This window comes from Plasmodium vinckei, assembly GCF_900681995.1.
Source record: "Plasmodium vinckei vinckei genome assembly, chromosome: PVVCY_12".
In the NCBI taxonomy this organism is placed as follows: Eukaryota; Apicomplexa; class Aconoidasida; order Haemosporida; family Plasmodiidae; genus Plasmodium; species Plasmodium vinckei.
In genome coordinates this window covers 1,250,745-1,275,317 of record NC_051304.1, presented here as the reverse complement: position 1 = coordinate 1,275,317, position 24,573 = coordinate 1,250,745, and the positions used below count along the sequence as shown (strand labels likewise).

At 23.2% G+C, this 24,573-nt stretch overlaps 8 protein-coding genes across 8 annotated transcripts; 5 read left to right on the top strand and 3 right to left on the bottom strand.

The window, feature by feature from the left end:
• Positions 1-1,414: 1,414 nt before the first annotated feature.
• Positions 1,415-6,690, top strand: PVVCY_1203520 (carbon catabolite repressor protein 4, putative; the record flags this gene model as incomplete). The annotated part of the gene is made up of 2 exons (XM_008625362.2): positions 1,415-5,566; positions 5,695-6,690. 2 exons carry the CDS (start codon positions 1,415-1,417, stop codon positions 6,688-6,690), a joined length of 5,148 nt encoding a protein of 1,715 aa, XP_008623584.2.
• Positions 6,691-8,867: 2,177 nt separating this feature from the next.
• On the top strand, positions 8,868-9,358 carry PVVCY_1203510 (40S ribosomal protein S24, putative; the record flags this gene model as incomplete). Its single annotated transcript, XM_008625361.1, has 2 exons — positions 8,868-9,221; positions 9,311-9,358. The coding sequence occupies 2 exons, from the start codon at positions 8,868-8,870 to the stop codon at positions 9,356-9,358; spliced, it is 402 nt and encodes a 133-aa protein (XP_008623583.1).
• A 689-nt stretch (positions 9,359-10,047) lies between these two features.
• On the bottom strand, positions 10,048-11,706 carry PVVCY_1203500 (protoheme IX farnesyltransferase, putative; the record flags this gene model as incomplete). The annotated part of the gene is made up of 1 exon (XM_008625360.2): positions 10,048-11,706. One exon carries the CDS (start codon positions 11,704-11,706, stop codon positions 10,048-10,050), a length of 1,659 nt encoding a protein of 552 aa, XP_008623582.2.
• A 2,478-nt stretch (positions 11,707-14,184) lies between these two features.
• On the top strand, positions 14,185-15,457 carry PVVCY_1203490 (V-type proton ATPase 16 kDa proteolipid subunit, putative; the record flags this gene model as incomplete). Its single annotated transcript, XM_008625359.2, has 5 exons — positions 14,185-14,254; positions 14,586-14,744; positions 14,940-15,019; positions 15,139-15,259; positions 15,387-15,457. The coding sequence occupies 5 exons, from the start codon at positions 14,185-14,187 to the stop codon at positions 15,455-15,457; spliced, it is 501 nt and encodes a 166-aa protein (XP_008623581.2).
• Positions 15,458-15,948: 491 nt separating this feature from the next.
• Positions 15,949-16,278, bottom strand: PVVCY_1203480 (mitochondrial ribosomal protein L14 precursor, putative; the record flags this gene model as incomplete). Its single annotated transcript, XM_008625358.2, has 1 exon — positions 15,949-16,278. One exon carries the CDS (start codon positions 16,276-16,278, stop codon positions 15,949-15,951), a length of 330 nt encoding a protein of 109 aa, XP_008623580.2.
• A 973-nt stretch (positions 16,279-17,251) lies between these two features.
• On the bottom strand, positions 17,252-18,151 carry PVVCY_1203470 (histone RNA hairpin-binding protein, putative; the record flags this gene model as incomplete). Its single annotated transcript, XM_008625357.2, has 1 exon — positions 17,252-18,151. The coding sequence occupies one exon, from the start codon at positions 18,149-18,151 to the stop codon at positions 17,252-17,254; it is 900 nt and encodes a 299-aa protein (XP_008623579.2).
• A 2,108-nt stretch (positions 18,152-20,259) lies between these two features.
• On the top strand, positions 20,260-21,340 carry PVVCY_1203460 (conserved Plasmodium protein, unknown function; the record flags this gene model as incomplete). The annotated part of the gene is made up of 4 exons (XM_008625356.2): positions 20,260-20,284; positions 20,430-20,709; positions 20,866-20,919; positions 21,067-21,340. The coding sequence occupies 4 exons, from the start codon at positions 20,260-20,262 to the stop codon at positions 21,338-21,340; spliced, it is 633 nt and encodes a 210-aa protein (XP_008623578.2).
• A 739-nt stretch (positions 21,341-22,079) lies between these two features.
• PVVCY_1203450 (secreted ookinete protein, putative) lies at positions 22,080-23,304 on the top strand (the record flags this gene model as incomplete). Its single annotated transcript, XM_037634673.1, has 7 exons — positions 22,080-22,358; positions 22,472-22,487; positions 22,581-22,667; positions 22,782-22,795; positions 22,904-22,966; positions 23,058-23,193; positions 23,279-23,304. The coding sequence occupies 7 exons, from the start codon at positions 22,080-22,082 to the stop codon at positions 23,302-23,304; spliced, it is 621 nt and encodes a 206-aa protein (XP_037490736.1).
• Positions 23,305-24,573: the final 1,269 nt, after the last annotated feature.

The window sequence follows — 24,573 nt, the reverse complement described above, 5'->3', positions numbered from 1 at the left end:
ATATTATGCTTATTTCTCCACATAATACCTATATGTATAGTATTTATTTATGGACTTCCCATTTAAGCAATGTGTAAAAAATATGCTTAAATTCCCCAAAAAATCGAAAAAAGCGAAAATAGTACATTAAATATAGTAGCCCCACATATAAAGATAATTTCTTTCTATTAAGATTGTAATTATGTGCAAAATATATATATTGATAATATTTTTTTTTTCGGAAAATTTCTGAATTGTTAATAAAATTATGAACAGTACATGCATTCTTACCAATTGATAAATTATACAAAAATATGCCAAGTTTATTATTAAGATATACATATTTTTTTTACGGGATATAATTATTATGATAATATATACAAAGTATTACAAATATAATTATTCATATTACATATGCTTTGTATTTAAAATATTTATTTTAATATTATTAATAATATATATATGCTAATTATAATAATAATGGAAAAAATAATGGAAAAAATAATGGAAAAAATAATAGCACTAATATATTATGAACATTTGAAAAAAAATGCCTTTTAATTTAATTTTATTGATTATTTTTAAAAGCATATTTTTTTGTATTAAATACATTAGTTATTAATAGTTTTCATTGATCCTTATTAAGAAATAGTATATTATTTATATATATTTTATGTTTGCTCACTTATTTATGTATTTATTCGTTTATTCATATACTCACATTTTATATTGTTATCAAGTGTGCATGACTTAAATTTAGTTTCCCTTTTTCTCCTTTTTTTTATACTTTTTTAATTTTCTCTGATAATATTGTTAACCGTGTTTTGATATTTTTAATTTAATTGTGTATTATATATATTTGTATATTATCAAAAAGTATTTTTACATATGCATACGTAATTCGATTAGCTTTTGCAAATTAACTTTGCAATCAGTAATAAATAATTATATATATATGTAATTTTTGTGTTTGCAATTTACTTTATATACGTATGCAACTTATATTTAGTGTATGCTTACGCGAATAGTTGTTTAAGCCCATCATCACTAAAAAAAAAAAAAAGACTAAACATGGGGAGAAATACGAACTTGAGAATATACTACACATTTTGTTTTTATTTTACAATAGGGAAACAAATAAACTATTGAAATTATTTTTACAATAAATGAAAATAGTTTATTGTGTAATAAGATATGATAATCTAATGGTGGACTTACCTTATGTTACGTTATTCGTGCTTTGTTGTGATATATTGTTTTTTTCAATTTTTTTTTAATTTAAAAATAAAAATATTATTTTTCATTTTTAAAAATAATAACAAAATTTATGTGGAAAACATAAATATGTAAACAACCATATGCTTAGAAGTCGTGTTTGTTTAGACATAAATATTGTCATTTAAGCAATTTTTTTTATTTTTTTTCAAAAAATATAATGGAGAATTTCTCTAAAAAATTTTTCCCTTCTTTATATAAAAAAAATAAAGGTAACGAAAGCCAAATAAGTAATAATAAAAATGAAGACACAAGTCCAAAGGAAAATAATGATACATATAATAATAAAAGTCCCTCAAAAATAAAAGAAGGAAATGTATCTAACTATTCCAATAATAATATATCAAAAGATATAGAAAAAAATTATAATACAAATGAAAAATATAATTTACCACGTCAAGGAATTGGAACACCAGAATTAGGAACTACAGATACTTCAGGGTTTCAAAAACCAAATGAAGATGTTAGTGACTTAACAGAGAATTGTAAAAGGGAAAAAAATATAACTAATTTAGAAAAATCGAAAAATAAAAATAAAGAAAATAATAATATTACAGGTGATGTTAGCAAAGATTTATATAAAAGTGATGATAACTTAATTATTGATTCTAAAAATCGAAAAAATAAAAAAGATAATAATAATGAAGTAAATAAATTGGCTGAAATAAATTCAAAAAATGATGGGAAGGAACTAAACGAAGAAGACACGCAAAATTTGGCTGTTCGTGATAAAAATAAAAAAGATACAGAATCACAACGAAACCAAGACAACAGAAAAAACAACATCAATGAAGACAAACATGATAAAGGAAACGATAAAATGGAAAATGAGAGAAAAAAAATAAATAAAGAAAAAATAAAAAATAAAGATATAAAGGAAGACAATTCAAACGGTCATAATATGGATGACAAAAATGTTAATATAAATGGGGAATGTGATGAAAATATGAATAATTCAGAAAATAACAATATTAAAAAAATGCAAAAAAAAGTAAAAATTAAAAAAATTGAAATAAATCAAAATAAAAAAGAAGTAGGTTTTACTAAACACGATGAAGTATATCAAGTAAAAGAAGTAAACGAAGTAAAACATGAAAATGATACAAATGTATGTAGCCCAATAAGTAATGATATAAATAGTGGCATTATGTTGAATGGAAGTGAAAATAATATAGGAAATAAATCAACTAACATTTCAATGAATGCAAAAAATCAAAACATCATTTTCAACAATCTTAATAATGATCATATAAATATTAAATTAGGTCAAAATAAAAATAATTTAACATATTATTACTCAGGGAATAATAATCAGAATCCCTATCTAATCGAAATTAATAATCCTAAAAAAAATCTTAATGAATTTGAAAATAATGCATATAAATTATGTAGCAATAGTATCGATACAAATGAGTGTAATAATGTCAAAACAAAACTTCAAACTGTATATGCATCTAATAATATAAATACAAATTTAGTAAATGATAATATGTTAAAACATGAAGGAATAGAAGAAACATATATTAATAATATAAATTATAATAATTATCTAAATAATGCAAATATAAATATTATAGACAGTCATGAAAATGTGCCCAATATCTTAACAACAGATAATAATGCTTATAATTACAATCCCAATTGTTATACAAATATGTTTAATGATTTAAATTATGGATCAAGATTAAATAATAATTATATATCACAAAGTAGTAATGATGAGAATACAATAAATGAAACAGATTCTTATAATAATTTTCCTTTTATAAATACAAAAACAAGAGTATCAGTTAATAGTACATTATCAAATGGGAACAGAACTAGTATGATTAAAAATAGATATAATTGTATTGTCGATAATAAAAATAATTCAAATTATATAAATGAATTTATTGTATATAATAATATAAATAATACATATAAAGATGCCGTCTCTAACAATGATAATCTTTCGAATGCTAATACTTCACATTATTCTGCTCAAAATTTTGAAAATTTCCCAATTGGAATGAATGCAAATGATAATAATATGCATACATCTGGTGTTCTACCTAATTCCTATACATATATAAACCCATTTAATGCTGATAATTTGTCTGCATCTAAAAATATAGATCATTTTATTAATTCGAATATATCAATGTTTAATGGAAATATATCAGATAACATCCCAAACAGATACATAAATCAAACCAACATAAGTTTTCCCAACTTTAATGAAAAAGAAAGAAACTCAAATCACCAAACAAATGAAGAATTTGTAAATGATATAAATTATAATGACTATGAAATATATTCAGCATCATCAAACTATCCTCACAATGCTTCACCAAATAATAATTCATATACTTATGGAATAAATAATATTTCAAACAATTCAAGACCCTCCTTCTTTCCCAATTATAATAATAATTTTAACAATGAAAGAACTTCATTTTTGAATAAAAACACAACTGCAAATTTTGTTTTTAATAATATAAAAAGAAGTGATAATATTAATGATATACCAGATGAAAAAAATAAACTTTTAGATGTATTAAATTCAGCAAGATCTAGTATTATTATAGAAAGTGGTATTACCGATAATAACCAGTTGAACCCATCATTTGGCATGTCTAGCCATAACATAGAAGTGAGTGGAAATTGTGCAGAAAAAACAAAATCAGAATCTATATTTGATAAAAAAGAGGACACAAAAAAAAATGTGCACACAGTTAAAATTAAAAATGTTAATACAATAAACTTTGGAGGGCAAAATGGAGAAAGTGATAAAGATGGAAAAAATAGTGAAGAAAAAAATGATTGCAACAAACAGAGTAAAGTCAACCTTTTCGATATTGCTAAAAAGAAAAAATATGTTGCAGAAATAATTAGATGTGAATTAATATGGGGACCAGCAAAAAATAAAGAACCCATAACTCCAGTAGAAAATTGTGAATTACATCCAGTAGTAATTATAAAAGATGAATTAGGAAATTTATATGATGATGATGAAGATAATGAAAATAATCCAATCGGAAAAACAGTTAATATATTTTATAGATGGAGTAGAGGTCCTCCAAGAACAGTTTGTTTTTTTCATCCTCATAAAATAGGACATATACAATGTACTTTAACATTCCGTTGTTTCTGCTCATATGAATGTTTTATGAGAGGATTTGAACATGTACATAAATATTACAAAAGTAATGGTTCTATAAATATACCATCTCATTTTAATTTACATACTTATGGTGTATCATGCTCATCTTTTGATTGGGAAAATTATGATGGAAATATAGAATTTGATCAAACTCATTATAATGGTCTAATTAATTCAGGGTTAGTAAATATATCAGGAAAAGAAAATTGGAAAGTTATTCATAATGAGCGAAATTACATCCCTAGTTTAAAAGATGTAGGTCATCAAATAATGTTAGAGACAATGATTCTTGACAAAAGGGCTATTACATCTAGTTCAAAAAGTAATTCTTCGGAGTGCTGTGACGATGAAAAATTTCAAAATTCAGATAAAGAAGAATCATATACTAAATCCAACATTAACAATGTTAAAATGGATGAAAATTTGGATAACAAATATGTTAAAAGCAGTACCAATCAAGACAATGCAATTGAAAACACACAAAAAAATGGTGAAAAAAAATTAGACGCTTTTAATGCAGGTTCTATAGATAATTCTGACATAGCCAAGGTAGATAAAGGGGATCAAAACAGCCCAACACAAAATAACAAAATTTTGGAAACTAATAATGTTGATCTTAGTATTTCAAATGCTGATGATTCACAAGTTAGTAGTACAATAGATACAACTGAAGCTAGCGAAAAAGAACCCATCCCAGAAAAAACATTAGATTCAGATGAAAACAAAACGCTAGTTATAACTACACAAGATGAGCTAGCTGTTAAAAATACAAAAAAACAAATAACCTCCGAAGATACTGCCAAAAATAAGAAAAACCAAATTGTAAGTAAAAAAAAAGATGAAGAAGGAAATAAAAAAATATATGTATTAGATGATAAAGTTTGGGATAGTATAAAAGATCCAAATATATATCATAAAATAATAACTGGATGTTGTATACCTAATATTCAAATATTACCAAATAATAATAATATAACATCTTTTAAAAGTTTAAATTATCCAAATACTACTAATCAGTTTACTATTATGACTTGGAATATATTAGCTGAAATTTATGGAACTGTTGAAGCATTCTCTCATTGTGATCCATATATGCTTTCATGGTCTTATAGAAAGACAAAAATTATTCAAGAGATTCTTAACCATCGCCCGGACATCGTATGCTTGCAGGTAGGGAAGTGACTCTAAAGGTTTAGCATGCATCTGTACACTTTCATTCTCTCCCCATTTTTTGTCCATTTTTTTTCCATTTGTTTTCTTTCATTTTCATTCTCCCCCATTTTTACGTCCCACTTTAGGAGATCCAAAATGAGCACTTCCTCGAATTTTTCAAGCCGTGCCTGAACCAGTACGAATACCAAGGGGTGTATAAACAAAAGACAAAAGAAATTTTTACTTCACCTTCTGGGAAACATAAAGGAGGTAAATATACAATAGATGGGTGTGCAATATTTTTTAATAGAAAAAAATTCAAATTTGTTGAAATATATGCATTAGAATTTAGTAAACTAATAAAAGAAGGATCAGTAATTTCGCTTCCAAAAGAAGTTCAAAAAAATCCAGCATTATCAAAAGGATTATTAAAAGATAATATAGCATTGGTATTATTACTTGAGTATGTACAAAATAATAAAACATATGAATCTGATAAATATGAAAATGTAAAAGATAAGAAAAAAATGGTGATTGTAGCAAATACACATATTATTGCTAATCCTGAAGCAACTTATGTCAAAATATGGCAAACACAAATATTAGTAAAAGTTATAGAATATTTAAAAATGAATTTTATACAAAAATATGAAATAATTCCAAGTATGATTGTATGTGGTGATTTTAATAGTACACCAAATAGTGCAGTATATCAATTATTATATAAAAAAAAATGTTGTCGAACCCATAATGACCTAAATTCAGATGAACATGGTTTATTAGAATATCTTCCAATGTCTCATAATTTAAATCTTAAGTCTGCATATGCTATTTCAAATTTTTTATCACAAACAATAAACACAGATGAATCAATAAATAATATCATTATTAATAACACAATTGATTTAGATCGATTCGAACCCCCATTTACTAATTACACTTCAAATTTTATAGGATGTCTAGATTATATTTTTTATAACGATGAAGATTTAAATATTATATCAACTGTAAATATACCAGATGAAAATCAACTAATACAAGAATCACAAATTTATCATTTACCTACTTCTGCCTTACCAAATCCAATCAGATCATCCGATCACTTCCCATTAGTTGCAAAATTTGAATTTAAATTTTTATAACATATTACTATCCCTAAATGTTTATATATAGGTAAAAGGAAATATATATCTCATTCCTTTTATCTTTATCATATTTGGGATGTTATATTTAACGGATTATTTTTTGCATATATATAGTGCAAAATTGCAATTTTAGTCAAAACAAAATCAAAACATTATTTTTTTTTTTTATTAGTTAGCCATATTTCTATGATGCATATAAAATTATTCATTATACAAACTTCATCCTGCTGTTTATTTTTTGTATCCTATTCATATGCATATTTTTTTTTGTCGTTATAATTAAGTATATATATTGTTTATGAATTTGCAGTAATCAGTGGAACTGCATTGTGTACATATTATATGCATGGGTATTCAAGCCATGTCAACGTCTTTTTTTTAAAATGTTTATAATTTTTTTTACATATATATATTTTTAATTGCTTTTTGCTTTGCATGATATACATTTTTTTTTTTTCTTAAAGTTTTTAATAAGCCAATAAGGCATATTTTTTACGCAATCCTATTTGCCGTTTCGTAGCATGCTATTTTTATACCATCTATGCATATACATATGTACGCTAATATATGTTGAAAGAAAATATATTCATCTTTTTTTTTTGTTTGTTTTTTTTTTTTTTTCTTTTTTTGTTCTATATTTATAATTTATTTGTAATATGTGAAATTTTTATTTTATCGTGATTTCGTCTTTTAGTTTTTATTACTCATATATGTGTATAACATTTTTTTTTTTTTTATAAATTATATAAACACTATTTTAAAAATATTATTTTATTTACTTAAAATTGACTATAAAAATGTCTTTATTTTTTAAGTTCCATAAATAAGTATAATAACACTGGTCTATAAAAATGGAAATAAGCTATTTCCCCATACATTAATCAAAATATTACACCTATACAAGTTGAAAGACAATAATTGTTTGAATAAACTATGAACACCTTTAATAGTTTTATTTTATTTTCTTTAAATGGGTAGTCTAAAAATGTTTATAAATTAAATATGGTTTTCCTAAAATTTCCCATCATGTAAAATGGCTGCTTTATGCTTGGTACTTATAAAATGGGTATAAAAATGGAAAAATGGAAAAATGAAAAAATCAATAAATACGAATTTTTTTAATAGTTTGATAATATTTTATATTTTCATAATTTTATAAAATAAAAATAGATTTTTATCATTTTATTTTTTTTACATTTTTTATATTTTTTAAAAATTTTTACAATATCTTCCCCTCCCTTTTTCTATATACACCTTACTCACCTTACATATACCATAACAATTTTATACAAATTTTATACAAATTTTGTACAAATTTTGTACAAATTTTGTGCCAATTTTAATTCTTATAATTATTTTTAAAAAAGCTAAAAAATATATATACAAAGCTAATTGACTAAATCATGAAAAGGCAACTAAAAATATAAAAAGAAAGGAAAGGAAAAAAATTTATTTATTATTTATACAATTGTAAAGGTAAAAAATATTTCATTACTTCCCAATTTTTAAGCTTAAAAAGTTGAAAGAAAAAAGTAAGTGCATATAAATAATCTGCTAATAATATTTTTAACGTACCCTTACCTATTTTATTGAAAATATAAATTTTACCATAATATGCATACAAGCAAAAGGCCTATATTGGAAACAAAATTATTTTAAATAATATGCTTACATTCTTTTAATATGTATGTATATATTAATATAATGTGAAAAAAAAAACGGAGTGAAAGGAAAACAATTAATTAAAGTTAGCGTATTTTATTGTAAATCCATTTTAGTTTTACTATGCTTTATTTATTTTTTTATATAGGTCCCCCAAATGTATACAATAAAAATTTGTATGTAGTATTTAATTTATGCAAAGGCGGTTTTATTTACAAATATTAATTTACCTAATTATTTTACCGGCGTAATAATTTATACATAATAATTATTATATATATATGTATTTAAATTTTTTAGCTTATAAAATATATTTAATATAATATTATAAATTAAAAAAAAAAAAAAAATAAAATTGTAAAATAAGAGAAATTACAAAAAGAAGAACGAAATAAAAAAATAAACAGTTTCATACTGAATTATTATAAAGTTATGTAAACATATTTCTTTTCCATTACTTTAAAAAAAAAAAAAAAAACTTAAATTTTTAATAAAACAAATATTTATACAAAATGGCAGATCAATTTACAGTTCGAGTAAAAAAATATATGAGCAATCCCTTATTAAGAAGAAAACAATTTGCTTTAGAAATTTTACATCCAAATAAAGGGACTATATCAAAAAAGGATGTTAAAGAAAGATTAGCAAAAATGTATAAATTAAATAATGTAAATACAATCGTATTATTTGGATTTAAAGCTTTATTTGGAGGGGGAAGAACTAAAGGGTTTGGCTTAATTTATAACAGTGTTGATGCTGTTAAAAAGTTTGAAAAGAAATACAGGCAAATACGAGAAGGCTTAATAACAAAGGAAAACAAGCCAGGAAGAAGAGCAGCCAAGGAATTGAAAAACAGAAGGAAAAAGGTAAGTCAACCCCAATATCAACTTATGCATGCCATATATGTAATATGTATTGTTTATAACATTTTTTTTTTTTTCATTTTCTTTCATAGGTCCGAGGTACAGCAAAGACAAAAGTTTCTGGAGGAAAGAAAAAATAAACAAAAACATAATATATATATTACTTTTCCCAACTCTCTGTTCTGTGCGGAAAATTCACAAACTTTCATTTCATATATATATTATTTTTTTTATCAATTACAAAAGTCTATGATTTTTATATATGTTTATTTTCTTTTATTTTAATTTAAATATCTCTTTTTTATTGCTTAACAATATATTTTAAGCCCCTTGATGGGAAACTCTCATAAAGTTTAAACAAAGAAATACAAGAGAATTAAATGAACAATTATTAAATAAATAAACATTAAATATATTTAACCCATTTTCATTCCCTATTGTTGTAAACAAAATGCTTGTAGCATTTAAAATGGGGTAGATTATTATTCTCCATTTTTTCATACTAAAATCTGGTCAATATAGTATATGTACATTTTTTATACTTCGAATCCATGTACCATCTTCCTTTCAATGGTAAATAGTTCTTATGACAAACACATTATATTAATATAGAGAAAGTAAAAAAAAAAAAAAACAAACAAAAACATATGGTATATACTTATTTACAGAGTAAAAAATATGATACAAAAGAAATGGAAAACGAAAAAACAGCAGTCAATAATGATAGTGTTGTTATTCAAACGGAAAAAAATTATTAAATAATATAAACTTTGGTATAATCAAAATAAATATTACATTAAAATATAAAGATTAGATGTGCATGCACAAACTATGAGAAGACTACACAAAATTTTAAGAGTCTTTTCTTAAATTTGGTGATTGGATGTTCTGAATGGTTCATATTATCTTGACCCATTTTATCGATTTGGCTGTCACTAATTAATGTATCCCTTTTTGTATGTAAAGCATTTTTTTTGTCAGGTATTTGAGTGTGATAGGATGATAAAGCTAATAATAAAATAATATGCCATAGCGAATGTTTAAAAAATGATCTAAATCCCTTTTTAGAGGGGTTTTGAAGAATTTGTTGAAATTTGTAATAAATAAATATATTTGGCACTAGTGATGTTAAAATATACATATAGGATGTATATCCACAAAAAAAAAAGAAAAAGGGAAGAAAAGATAATAAAATTAAATATGGTCTACATAATTTTGCTGTGTATAATCCATTTTGATTATCCTTAAGAGGAAACATTTTATATTTCCCTTTTAAATAATCTTCTTTATATAAATATGCTAATGAATAAAAATGTGGAAATTGCCATAAAAGTTGAATTGAAAATAATATCCAAGCTTCAGGTATAAATAAATTTTGTTCAACCGCTACACATCCCATTAACATAGGTATAGACCCAACTATAGATCCGACATGTGTATTATATGGTGTTTTCCGTTTTAGTGGGGTATATAAACATGTATATAGTAAAATATTAAATAATCCTAAAAATGATGTTAAAGGATTATTAAAATAATATAATAATGAACAGCCAATTGCAGCAGTTGAACAGCCAAATATCTTTGCATGTGTTAATGATATTTTTTTATTGTTACAAGCTAATGGTCTTTTATTTGTTCTATTCATTAATTTGTCAATATCTTTTTCAATAATTTGATTAAATGTGTTAGCACTACTACTACATAAAAATATCCCACATGACAATGACAAAAGTTCAGATATATTATGTCCACCTAACATGAAATATCCAAATGTGCTATTTATTGTTACCCATAAAGTTAATTTAGATTTTGATAGATCTAAATAATTCTTTATTTTTAATTTCACTAAATCAATGTTAGATTTTTCTTTTTTTTTTTCATCATCTTCTATTTCATACCATTTTTCATTAATATTAGAATTTTCTATCAAACTTTCTGAGATCATTTTTCCAACTGAATTTATTTTGTTTATATGAATTTTGTTATTCATTAGTACATAATTTGGATTCATTTCATTTTTTATTTTATTCGAATGAATAGATGATGCATATACATTTTTATTTACATTTGGTATTAATTCTATGCTACATTTTAGAGGTATCTTCATGCCACTTTTTTCATTTTCGTCACCCCATTTATTTTCATTCTCTATTTTTTTTTTATTATTCTCACAAACATTGTAATAATTGTGTGTAGATATATTAATCGAGGTGGGCCTCTTTCCATTTGCCACCCCCTTATTAAAATGTAATAATCCTCCTATAGTACTCCTATTTATGATATTTTCATTTTGATAGATCTTGTATTTTACAAATTTGTTCAATGTATTTTTGTTTTTACTATTATTATAAGTATAGTATGTTGGGCATTGCAAATTGTAAACCCGTTCATTTCCTTTTGCTCCCACAAAAGTATTGTGCCATCCTATTTTACTATGCTTATTCCGCACATACATGACAAACTTGTTTTTTTTTGCATTTATAGGCATTCTTTTCTCATTGTTATATCATTCTTATCTCGCTAATATATCATCCTTTTTTTTGTATATATAATATATGCATATAATCACATGCTCATATAAATATGTAACTATATATACATATATTAACGTCAATAACCTTATATCGTACACTTTTTTCATTCATTTTTTATACAAACACAATTTATATGTACTTTTTGTAGTAATATTAAGATAAATAATTGTTAATTATTTGTAATAATGAAAAAATTGATAAAATAAATAAATATAATATATATAGTTAGATTTGTTTTCCTATTCCTGTGCAATACTAAAAATGTAAATACACTGCAATAGGTGAATGCCTTAAAGGGATATAACATGTGGGGCGTAAATTTTGCATGATACGAAAAAATAATAATAAATAGTATAGTCCATGTTTTTTATTTTTTTTTCAACTTTTGCTAATTCATAACAAAAAGGAATATTAATTGCATATTTTTCCTTAAAATATGTCAATTCATAAAAAAAACGTACACATTGCGAAAAAATCAAATATAATTTTTTAGAAATATTGATATATCACTTTGTAATTATTTCTTTGCAACTTTTCTTGTTTTTCAACATTTGCTATAAAATATTTTTGCCCCCATTTATTTCCTACAACCTTATATATCCAATAAGGCCCATGTTTTACCGGCATATAAATTTTCAAAATAAAAGGTCAAACTTATTTTCCTTTTATTTTGTATAAGTAAAATAAACGATTAAGAATTGGTGATAGGGAAATACTTACACACCACGCTATTTACAAGCATACAATTTAAATGATGATATAGGAAAAGGAAAGTACCAAATAATGCTTATGAAAATGTATTAATGTAAGGCTTGTATTTATAAGGGGGAACATATTATTATTTTATAATTATTTATATGATTTATGTATTGTATTGGGGATTCTAGTAAATTTGTTTAACACTATAAATTAATGCTTCCTATTATTACTTTCAATTGGATACATAATTATAATTGGAACTAGCGATAGTTATATATTTTTTTTTAATTGAATATTGTCTATTTTATATGCAAAATAGCTATATTTTTTTTTTTATTAAAAAAATAAAAACACAAAATAAAAAATGTTGTGCATATTTATATACAGCTCACTGAGCATTCCTATTTTATGATAGCATAGCTTTAGTTTTATTATTATCATATTAGCGTAAATTATTAAATTATTTTCCATAAGACCATTTTTACTAATACAAATTTGATAGTAGTAAAAAATAAGCAATAAATAAACAATCGTAAGAACAAAGAAATTGAGAGCTGTATATATGCAAACTAAAATAATAACTTTTTTGGCTTAACCTATAGCCAGCTAGCGAAAAAGAAAAAAAAAATAATTAAAGTTTTTTTTTTTATCATTAAATATTATGCCTCACACAAATATATAATATACTAAAATATAGATAAGAATGTATTTATGTGTGCATATGGTAAAGCATTGTAAGTAGTTTGACTTTACTTAAATACACACTCCTTTCACTCCTTCTTATTCTCCAAACATGTTAATGCATAAATATATCATAATATAACATAAGCAATATGTTACAAGCCCACATTATACGTAATTTAAAAATATAAGAAGTGCTATTAATGTAAATTGTAAGTAATATGTTCTTATATCTCTACCATCAATATATATAATATTATATGCATATAATATAATTATTGTCAAAGCATATGATTATATTTTTTTATTCTCTTTTCCCCTATATCCTTTGACTTTTTGTGTTGTCCATCATTCATACATAAAATTTTTTTATTTATAAATTGTTTTTAAATACGATTAAATAAGAATTGAAAATAAAAATTAAAACAAAAAATGCTTGAATAATTTTCCAATGGATATTTCATTTTCCCTTTTCCAATGCAAAGAAATTTACATATCCATAATAATTATTAAATGAAAAAATTTTTACTTTTTTTTTTTTTTTTTTTTTTATATTATCTGATAATAATAAAAAATAAAATAAATAAATATATATATATATATATATATATATATTATATATATATAAATTAATGCATGCGAACGAATTTTTTTCCCCCAATCTTTGCTTATATATACATACTAAGGATATATCATAATTTAAATATAATATATATATATGCATAATAATATTTTTATCTTACTGAATTTACATATTTAATATTTTCATTTTTTATATTTATATTTTTCATATTTTTCCATAATTTTCATATTTCCGCACTTATATACGCAAGCATATTATTTTAATATATATTTTTTTTTTTATGTAAAATCTATGCTATATATATTATAAATTATATTATCAGAAAGTTCTTATATTTTGCAATATATATATAATATTATAAATATATATTTTTAGGAAAATAATTATAATAGTTATTATAAATTTTAAAATAATACCACACATAATATATAAAAATCATCTTATTTAATTTAATTTTTTTGTTTCCAAAATGCGAACATGTGATCCAAATTCAGCCTTTTTTGGGTTTATGGGGATTGCCGCATCCTCTATCTTTTCAAGTAATATTTTTTTTCCTATTAATTTCCATGTGTATTATATATATATTTAAATGTATTTATTTAAGTTTTATTTCATATATCAATATTTATATTGTTATATTTATTTACTTATGCATATATCATTAGTATGATATTTATCTTATATTACTGTTCTGCTATTTGTATATGTATATGTAAAAATGCCCGTGATAGTTTATTTGCGCATTGCTACAGTTTTAGTATAAGTTTTTATTCTTAATATACGCATATATATACGTCCCTATTATGTTTGTGCATATATTATGTATTATTTATTATCATTGCTTATTATTTCTTCTTTTTTCAATTGCAGATTTGGGAGCAGCCTTCGGTACTGCTAAAAGTGGAGTAGGAGTTTGCAGTGTCGGTGTAATGAGGCCAGATTTAATCATGAAGTCAATTTTACCAGTTGTTATGGCCGGTGTTCTTGGTATTTATGGAATTATTATGTCTATCATTATCTCAGGAAAAAGTTAGTTTAATATATATAAAAAATGAAATAATCAAATATATGGATAAATCCTTTATAAACTTTTTATCCGACCTAAATATATATTTTATACCATTACCGTTTTATGTTCGATGGAAATAGATTAAAACTTATATTTTTACTTCATATTATTTATGCTTGCGTTTCACAATATGCATATTTTCCTTTCTCTTATAGTGTCACCTGCTGCTAGCTACTCAAGCTATTTGGGATACACACACTTAGCATCTGGTTTAATAGTCGGATTAAGCTCATTGGTACGCAAATGATAAAAAATAAAGAAAAAGCAAAGGCAAAAGCAAAATATGCATTCCGCAACATACCATACATAAATATATATACATAATCATTATCCCATTTTTCTATTTCAATATAGGCTGCCGGTTTGGCTATTGGTATCGTTGGTGATGCTGGTGTAAGAGCAAATGCACAACAAAACCGATTATTTATTGGAATGATTTTAATCTTAGTTTTCTCCGAAACTTTGGCATTATATGGTAAGTTTTGTTTAACCAAAAATGAATGTTATAAAACTTTCTTACAAATATATTACATAATTTATATAGTATTTGTATGCAAATAATACATACATTCTCCATTTTTTTTTTATCATAATTATTGTAGGTTTAATTATTGGCATTTACATTTCCTTATCAGATGCAAGCGGCTTATGTACGCCATACAACACCCCTTAATTTGGGCGTATGTGCATATATGTGTGTATATTTATTTATTTATTTATTTTCGTAATTATATTTTTTTTTTAAACAATAATCGAGAATATAAACTTAACCTAAGATAATACGTTGATAGAATTACTGTATAACTAAAACGCATAAAGAAAACTAAATAAAGTATTTACTTTGAATTATATATAATTTTTTAATTTTTTTGCAATGCTTTAAATTTGTGATGCTAAAAAAAATGAAATAAAAACAGCATATCCAAATATGTAGTATACATATGGTTTATGCTTACTAAAATGTAACATAAAAAATGGAATAACAAAACAATAAAATAATATTATTTGTAATCATCGAAATTAGATATGTATGTGCATAAAAAAAAATAATAATAAAATTATTTTACAAAATAGTAGTAAATATATATGCGCACGTCTAAATGTTCTTATGTAAGGGTGTAGCATATATTAATTTTTTTCGAAACACAAAATTAAGAGTATACTTTAAAAAATGTATCTTGCCAGATTTTTGCAATTATGTCTGGTTTCCATAGCAACTGGTCCTTTTATTTTTGTGGCTTTTAATTTATTTTTTGATATCATAACAAAAGCATTATCATCAAATTTGATATAACTACCATCTTTTCTTTTTGTTTCTTTTTTTCTTCTAACAATAATTCCTTTGGGTGTTTTTTCTGAAATTCCACATTCAGAAGTTTTATCACGTATTGATACTCTAATTCGATCTCCTATTTTTCCAGTACCCCATTTATTTTTCCCAATCCCAATTATGCATGCCTTTATAACACCGCTGTTATCTGCACACCTAACCATAGATTGCCTCCAAAGGCCACACAAAACATTTGTCAATTGTATCATTAATCAAGATCTTAATTTACACACACATGACCAAACATGCGTATATCCAATATATGCATATATTACATGGGTTATTATTTTTTATTTTGAAACCCAAGGTAGTAAATAATCCGAGCCCCACTCTTCTCTTATTTATAGCATTAAAAAAATGCATACAAAATAATATATCTCTTATTTTTTTTTTAATTCTTTAATTATATAAAAATGTTTTACATTATATGTGAAAATATAATAATTATTAAAAGAATATTTTTTTAATTTATTTTGTCAATTAAATTGTTCAATTTATCAAATATAATAATACTATTATATGCATATTCATGCACGAGTAAAAAATATTTTTTTTTAAAGCAGGTAGCTAATATATACGTATTTAGCCAATGTGAATAATCACCATTTTATTATATATAAAATTCTACAAATTAGTTTTAATATAAAATATACTATATATGACAAAACTTTTCAAACAATAAAAACTGGATATTTACACATAATTATCTTTTCTTATTAATCGAACTAGTATTTACTAATCTGTTTTATTCAAAAAATTATTACATACTTTTTTTTTTCTTTTTTAATTTATAAGTGTTATATATGAAAGCATGATCTACAACATAAGATTAGCTATCACTAAGAAATGTGCATATTTATCATAAAAGTTTACAAAAAAAAAACAAAAAAATAATAATGTATAATAAATTATGTAGTCATACAAATATTCATTATTACATTTATGTAGAATTAATAAAATTTATTTATGTCCCTATTTGTAACATGCCTATTTACAAAAGAGAAAAAAAAACATAAGCACACCCGATATTATGCCTATCCTTATGAATGATTAAGGGGGGGCACATAAATTTATAATGTACACACAAAAAAACCAAAAAGCGGTAAATCTTCTAGACTACATATATATACTTAGAAATTAAAAATGTCTTTTCCCCTTTCTATAGTTACTATTTTTTTTTGTATTTGTAGAATGCAAATATTTCGATGCTTGTATTTCTTGCTTATTCATATATTCTTTTAGGATATCTTGGCTAGTTTTAATTTTGCCATTCTCATTGCTACCATTTTCATAACTGCTATTAAATTTTTTATTTAATTTTACGGTGATAGTTTTTTGCTCCTTTTTTTCCTTTTTACAATTTAAATTTGGGTCCCTTGCCATAATATATAAACTGTTATATGTGTCAAATAAATGGTCATATTTGGGACTATACTTTTGTTGTAATGAGTATAGACATTTTTCTAAATAATTTTGCTTAATAATTATTAACTGGTCATTTAATATAGTTCCACTAAAATTTTGGGGGAGAAAAAAAACCGGCTTTTCTATTATTCCACTATTTTCGGAAATATTTGTATTGTTATTTTGTTCAGGAATTAATAAAATATTGTTCACTATAATTTCTGAACACTGTTCATTTTTTTTTTTTAAATTATTAATTTCCACCTGACTTAGTTCAAGTAATTTTAACTCTGATAAATATTTATTTCGGTCTGGAAATGATAAGTTACATATATGTTTATAAACATATTCAGGCATATTGCCCCATGCGTGTATTTGTTTTCTCCATTTTTTTATTTCTTTATTCCATTGTGATACGCTTAATTGTTTATTAATTCGAGGTGTTTCTGGATGCCAATCATTTTTTAAATTTGAACTTCTCTTATTTTTGGGTATAGCTTTTATGTACCGTTCATACGATATTAGACGTTTTGTTAAATTTATATTTTTAAGTCGTTGGTTAATTTGGGATTGTTTCAATTCATTGTTTGAAAATTTATTATGGAATCTTTGGAAACTTGATGCATCATTCATTTCATGATATTACAATATAGCTATCTTCAAAAGATTAAAAAAAAAATAAAATAAGTTTATAATATAGTATATAAAACCCTTTTTGTGACTTTTCAACTTAATGGAATTATATTTCTTACACATGTTTCATCTATACATATTTGTACGTTATTACACAGAGTAACAAAAAATAATAAATAAAGCTAACCAAATATTTTATTATTCTTTTTGTTTTTTCATAAAATATTCAAAAATTTTATTTTCTATTTTTATGATTTTAAAAACTTTCATTACGTGACATAAATATATGCTCATATATCTTGGTCATTTTTTTTTTCACACAAAATTTTATATTTTACCATTTGGTATGTTGAAAAAAATATACTTATAAATTAACCCTTCTCATTTTATACTCATAAAATTTGAAAATACATTTCTTATAGAGTGTAAGAATAAGTTATATTTTTAAAAATGGAAATCAACTAACCTTTTAACAAATTAAATATATTTTAATATATGTAGAGTTGTTTGACTACGATTTTTATAATTTTATCTTGTTTTTAAATATATTTTTAGTATTCCTAAAAAAATATGTACATACCATACAGAACAAGTTTATAAAAACAAGAACAAAAAACACAAAGAAGGTTCTTTTATTTCTTTAAATATCCATAGCCTATACCATCCGTGATAATTCTCAATCATAAATAACTTCTCTTTATATTATTTACTTTGTGTGCATCCTTGGCATTATTTAATCTTATGTTTTTATAACTATTTGCTTTAAATTTGATGTGATTTCAGTAATATATCTCATGTGTATAAAAAATACGTGCTTTGAAAAGTAAAACGAATGAGTAAATAAAAAACAATTTATTTCCCTCTCTATTTGTGTAGAGTTATAGCATTGTTTTTTCTATACAACCTTTTAATAGCAGTATTTGTGATGAGAAATAGAAAGGATATATTTATCGAAATATTTATATATATAATAAATAGTCTCATTAGTATCATATTCCTTTTATATACATTCTATATAGCTTTTTCTAAATGTGTATGAAAAAAAAATTAATCTCATTACACGATATATTACAAAAAACGGGGAAATTACTATATAAGTGGATAGATTTATTATTGTTTTAAAAATCTGTTTGGCATGTAAATATGTATTTATATCCTTGTATATAATAGTTAGTTATTCCAATAATTTTCAAATTAAATCGAGATTTTTAATCCTAAACCAATTTTTTCTTTACTTTTGGAAGCACATTACGAAAATTGTTACACACATAAATGCATTTGGCATGCTAATAATATAATTCTTAGTATATACAACATAGTTAGTTATGTTGGTGTTATTATAATTATATTTTTTTTTTATTATTTTACATTAACAAGCAATAAAATAAAACGACATTATGCTTCATTTGGCTAGTTAAAACAGTAAATAGCTTTTTTGAAAAAAAAAAAAGACATAATTTTTTTTTACAACCTACACACCATTTTTATTAGCAGTAATAAATAGCTAAAATGATAAAACTTTCGAGCGTGATAAATATTATAAAAATCGGAAAAAAAATCCTATTTATTATTTTATATTTTCCTTTGTTGGTTTTCATTTTATATTTCTGTAAAGGATGAATTATAAAAAGAGATTGAGAATAAATGAAATAATAAAACAAAAAAATAAAATTAAGGACTTTAGAAAATTTTGTTATTTTTAATATAACATGTTTTATATTTTTTGAGAAGATCTCTTATATTTTATTCTTAAAAAGCTTAAAACCATCACCCTATAATATATATATAAGTTTGATATGTAAAAAAGTTTTTCCACATATTTTTGTTCTAACCAATTAATTTTATTTGATGTTCTTCATTCTGTCTTTAAGTGGTTCAAAAAATCTTATTTTTGTCTATTTTTTATTTAAATAATTTTTTTATCATAAGTTTTGTTCTTCATTAATTTAAATATTTTTTTATATTTTATTTTTTACACATTTTTCCCAATTTTCTTTATTCTCTAATTTTTCTAAATAATTTTGCATGTTTATTTGGCTTATTATTTTATCCATACTTCAACCATTAAAATATTAATTTATTTCATCGTCTATTTTTTGCTATTAATAATGGATTCTGCAAGCTCTAAACACAGTGGTAAAGGAGAAAAAAAAACAAGCATACGAATAAATGCATATAATCCCTCATATTTATCCCCAATGATACTACATATGTATACATATTCATAATTTTGTACATTTTCCTTTTTACTTTTCCTATCCCATAATAATTACTAAAGACGGTTTAATGGAGGACCAAAAGGTACCATCTCATGAATTATTATCAAACGCATCGATAAAGTTGAACTCCAAAAGTCAATCCCATATTTCAAGTAATGTAAGTGCCACAAAAAATGAAAATGATACTGAAGATGCTCTTCTTACACAAAAAAAAACGGAAACACTAGAAACAAGCCATGGAAGTTTTGATATAAATGAAGACAAAGAAATTAGCTACAAAAGGTTCATACAAAATGCTCGTGATGAATATTCTGTTCAACAAATGGAGAAATTTTTAAAGTAATACGAAAAAAATATCCAAAATTAATAAAAGAAAATAAAAAAAGATTAACCAATTGCATATACATATATCATTCCCCCCTTATACGCATAAATGCAATACTTACTTTTTTTAATTCTTTAAATTCATATTTATTTTTTACTATTTTTTAACAGGCATGGAATTGCAGATAATGGGATGAGAATGATGACAACAGACACTAGCTCATGGTTGGTTACTTAAGAAGCTTTATTATTACATATTCATATATTTTTTATATATACTCAATTTTGTATTAGCGCATAAAATGTGATACGATAATATATATTTGTAAATATTATGAGAACTATAATTTATTTTATTTTTTGAATTTCTAGGTTATATGATTATTATAAAACAACCAAAACCCCTGTTCCTTGTTGTGTAAAAGAGCTTACTCCAAACACGACAATTGATTATTATTACTATACTACTCCATTTCACACACAAATAGGAGATATTAATTTAACTATGATGCATAGTCAGGTTAACTTTGAGGATGGTACATGCACACCTGCTGACCGGATCTTCAAAATGCATAAAATTACCCCTGAAATGACTAAACAGGCTATGATAAATTCTTTAAAGTATAAATATGAGTATATAAATTAGGTTTGAATTTAAGGACCCCAAATGATGGAATATTAAAAAAGGAAGGATTAATTTAAATAATAGCAATACTAATATTGTGATGATGATCTACAACTTTGATTTTTTTTTAAGTATGTATTTTTTTGTTTTTACTTTTATTTTTTCTATTTTATTTTTCGATACTTTCAATAACTTTATATTTTGAACTATATACAAATCTAAAATGTTCTATATGAATAACTGTCATTTTTACGACTTCACTTTTCAAATGGTTTTCCATTTCATTATTTTAATATAAAGTGATTTTTTCTTCATGTATAAAGGATGGAAAGTTAAGCTAGTTTATTAAAAATATGAACCTGGTTGAACATTATTATGTGTCTTATTGGATTTATTTTTCGATAGAATATGTTATGTCCAATATTTTTATTTTATTTTTTGTGGCTATATTTATAAAATTCTACATTATTCTCATTTTATCAAATTTAGGAGAAATGAATATATGTATTATATGGCGTAGTTAAATGTATGTACACTTTATTTTTCTGCATTTTCCTTCCTTCATTGTTTTATACTATAAAAATATATAATAATAAAATAAAGGGATATATATGTCTCTATAATATTTATTATTATTTCGTTTGTTTTTTTGTACAATTGTTCTATTAGTGTATATTTTTTATTTTGTTTGGAATTTTTAATTATTCTTAATTTCACGTAATATACGTAATTTTTAGCATTTCACTAATTATTTTAAAAAATGAACAAATTGTTTTATTTTTTTTTTTGTTTTTTTTTGGCCATCTTTTTTAATAAAGTATGTTGTGAGAAAACGGCGCTGTTGCCTTTTTCGGATATTATGTCAACTGTGTCAGATATAGCAGATGTTATTTCACCGAAAGGGGAAGATGATGTCGAGCCAATTTCAGAACCGCTTACCCGAATTAATTTAAAAATTGTTCCTTCAAAAAAACTAAATATCAGTAAGAATGATATGGTGTTCTTATTGTCAGAGCTCAAACAAGAGATTAGGAGACAAGTAAAAAAAAATATGTACATACATATGCACATATTATGAATCTGCTTCCAAAGTTATATATAATTGTTGATATCAATTTTCGACGTTACATAATTTTTTATTCTTTTTTGTAGGTCAGTATACTAGAAGGTAGAGCTAAAAGGATGCACAAAAATATGCTTTTATAAAAATTTAGAAAAAGTACACATATCCATATGGTTTCATATATTTTTATTACAACAGAAGAATTAGAAGAAAAGGAAAGGAATCGACGAAGATCTTCATCCTTATGGTCAACTAATCAAGCCCCAGTTTATGTTCCCGAAGAAGGTAATACGCTATACTATTTTTTATAAGATAAATATTTTGTTGCCTTATATTTATTCATTTATTTTTATCACCATTAAACACATATTTTTTAAAATGCTTTCTAAAAATTTTTAGGAGATGATAAACAGGTTTATGAAAATTAAAATGGAAATAAAATATGCTTTTTATTTTTTTTCTTATAAAAACAATTAGCACATATATATATTTATATAAAAATTTATAACATCATTTTATAGATTGAAAATATTGATGATACAGAAAAAGAAGAGATAGAAAATTTATTAGACTCTTTAAATAAGGCAAGTTATATATAAATTTCTAAATTCTATTTTTTTATAAGTTAAATTGAGATAATATATGCACATGGATATGGATGTTCAACTTGTTTAGATTGGAAATGATGAAGATGAGAAAAACTTGGATAATATTTCTTTTGATATAAAAATTAACAAAGACAAAAAATTAGAGGATAACCAAGAAGAATTTATAAATTCTTCGAGATTTAAACAAGCGTCTTTCAGGAATGGTATAAAATAATATATTTTTTATAACTTGTGTTTGTTTACTTTTTATTTAAAATTTTTTTTTTCTTTTTTTTTTTATACAACTAGGCCCTATAACACCTCAATCGCCGTAAAAACGGGATGCCCGATTTGGTAAATTTTTTTCTACATATTTCTTCCTCTGTTTGATGTCTATTTAAAAGACTTATAAAATTATGAAGATAATATATAAGGTATTTTAATTATTTATAATGATTTATTATTTTTTTTTTATTCATTGAAGTTGTAGACCATTTTTGAAGATGTGTGTATATGTTAACTATAAATAGGATAGTATTTATTTCATTTATATTTTTAAATATTTATTATTGTTCATGCATTTTTTTATTTAATTTTTTTTTATGTGGCATGAATTTTAACATTTTTATTCATTGAATATCATTTAATTTTTGTTGTTTAAAATGATTATATACTACATAAATGAAAAACAAATTGGATAATAGCATATTTATGGTTTCAATTTTTCTTTTTTTTCTACACATATTAAATAAGTTGGATATATATAAGCACATAACAATACATATACCTATCGCATATTATTTTAATGGTGATAATTTTTCAAAGTGGTAAAACATTTATCATTGACAGTTTGTCTTTACTCTTTTTTAACTTGCGAATTGGGTTAATATAGGAAATTATATAAACTGGATATATATTAAACATTTTGTATACAATTTTTGGAACCATATAAGTTTCATTGTTTGGTCATATATATAATTTTGCACACGCATATATCACCGTATTTATTTGAGATAGCCATTATATATATATGAAAAATTATTTTTATTTTTTTATTTTTTATTTTTCTGTTTTAATCCAATTGTCTATATCATAAATATATATATTTTACAAAGTTATGCAAATTGGATATACAATAAGTAGACATATTTTGTTTTTTCCATGTATATATACATATGGATGAGAATTACAATAATGAATACAGCGAACTTATTTTTGGAATAAAAAAAAAAAAAAAAAAAAAACTAGCTTTTTTAAAAAGCATATAAAAATTATTAACATTCAGGCAATATATGATTATAATTACTTATGTAAAAAAATATAATCGATCTATTATTCTATTTAAGGATAGATATATGTGTGTGCATATGTGTATAAACTGATTTGTGTATGTATATGCACGCATTATTTTATATCTTTAATAATGTAGATATGGATATAAATACATTTGGGCATTTATGTATATCTGGGTAATCATCTGTGTATGTATACTTACACTTTCATGTCGTTTTTTTTATAAATAATAATTATAGAATTAATGCGATAAGATAGAGTTATTAAATAATTTTTTAATTTATTTGACGATAAAAACAAAAAAAAAAATA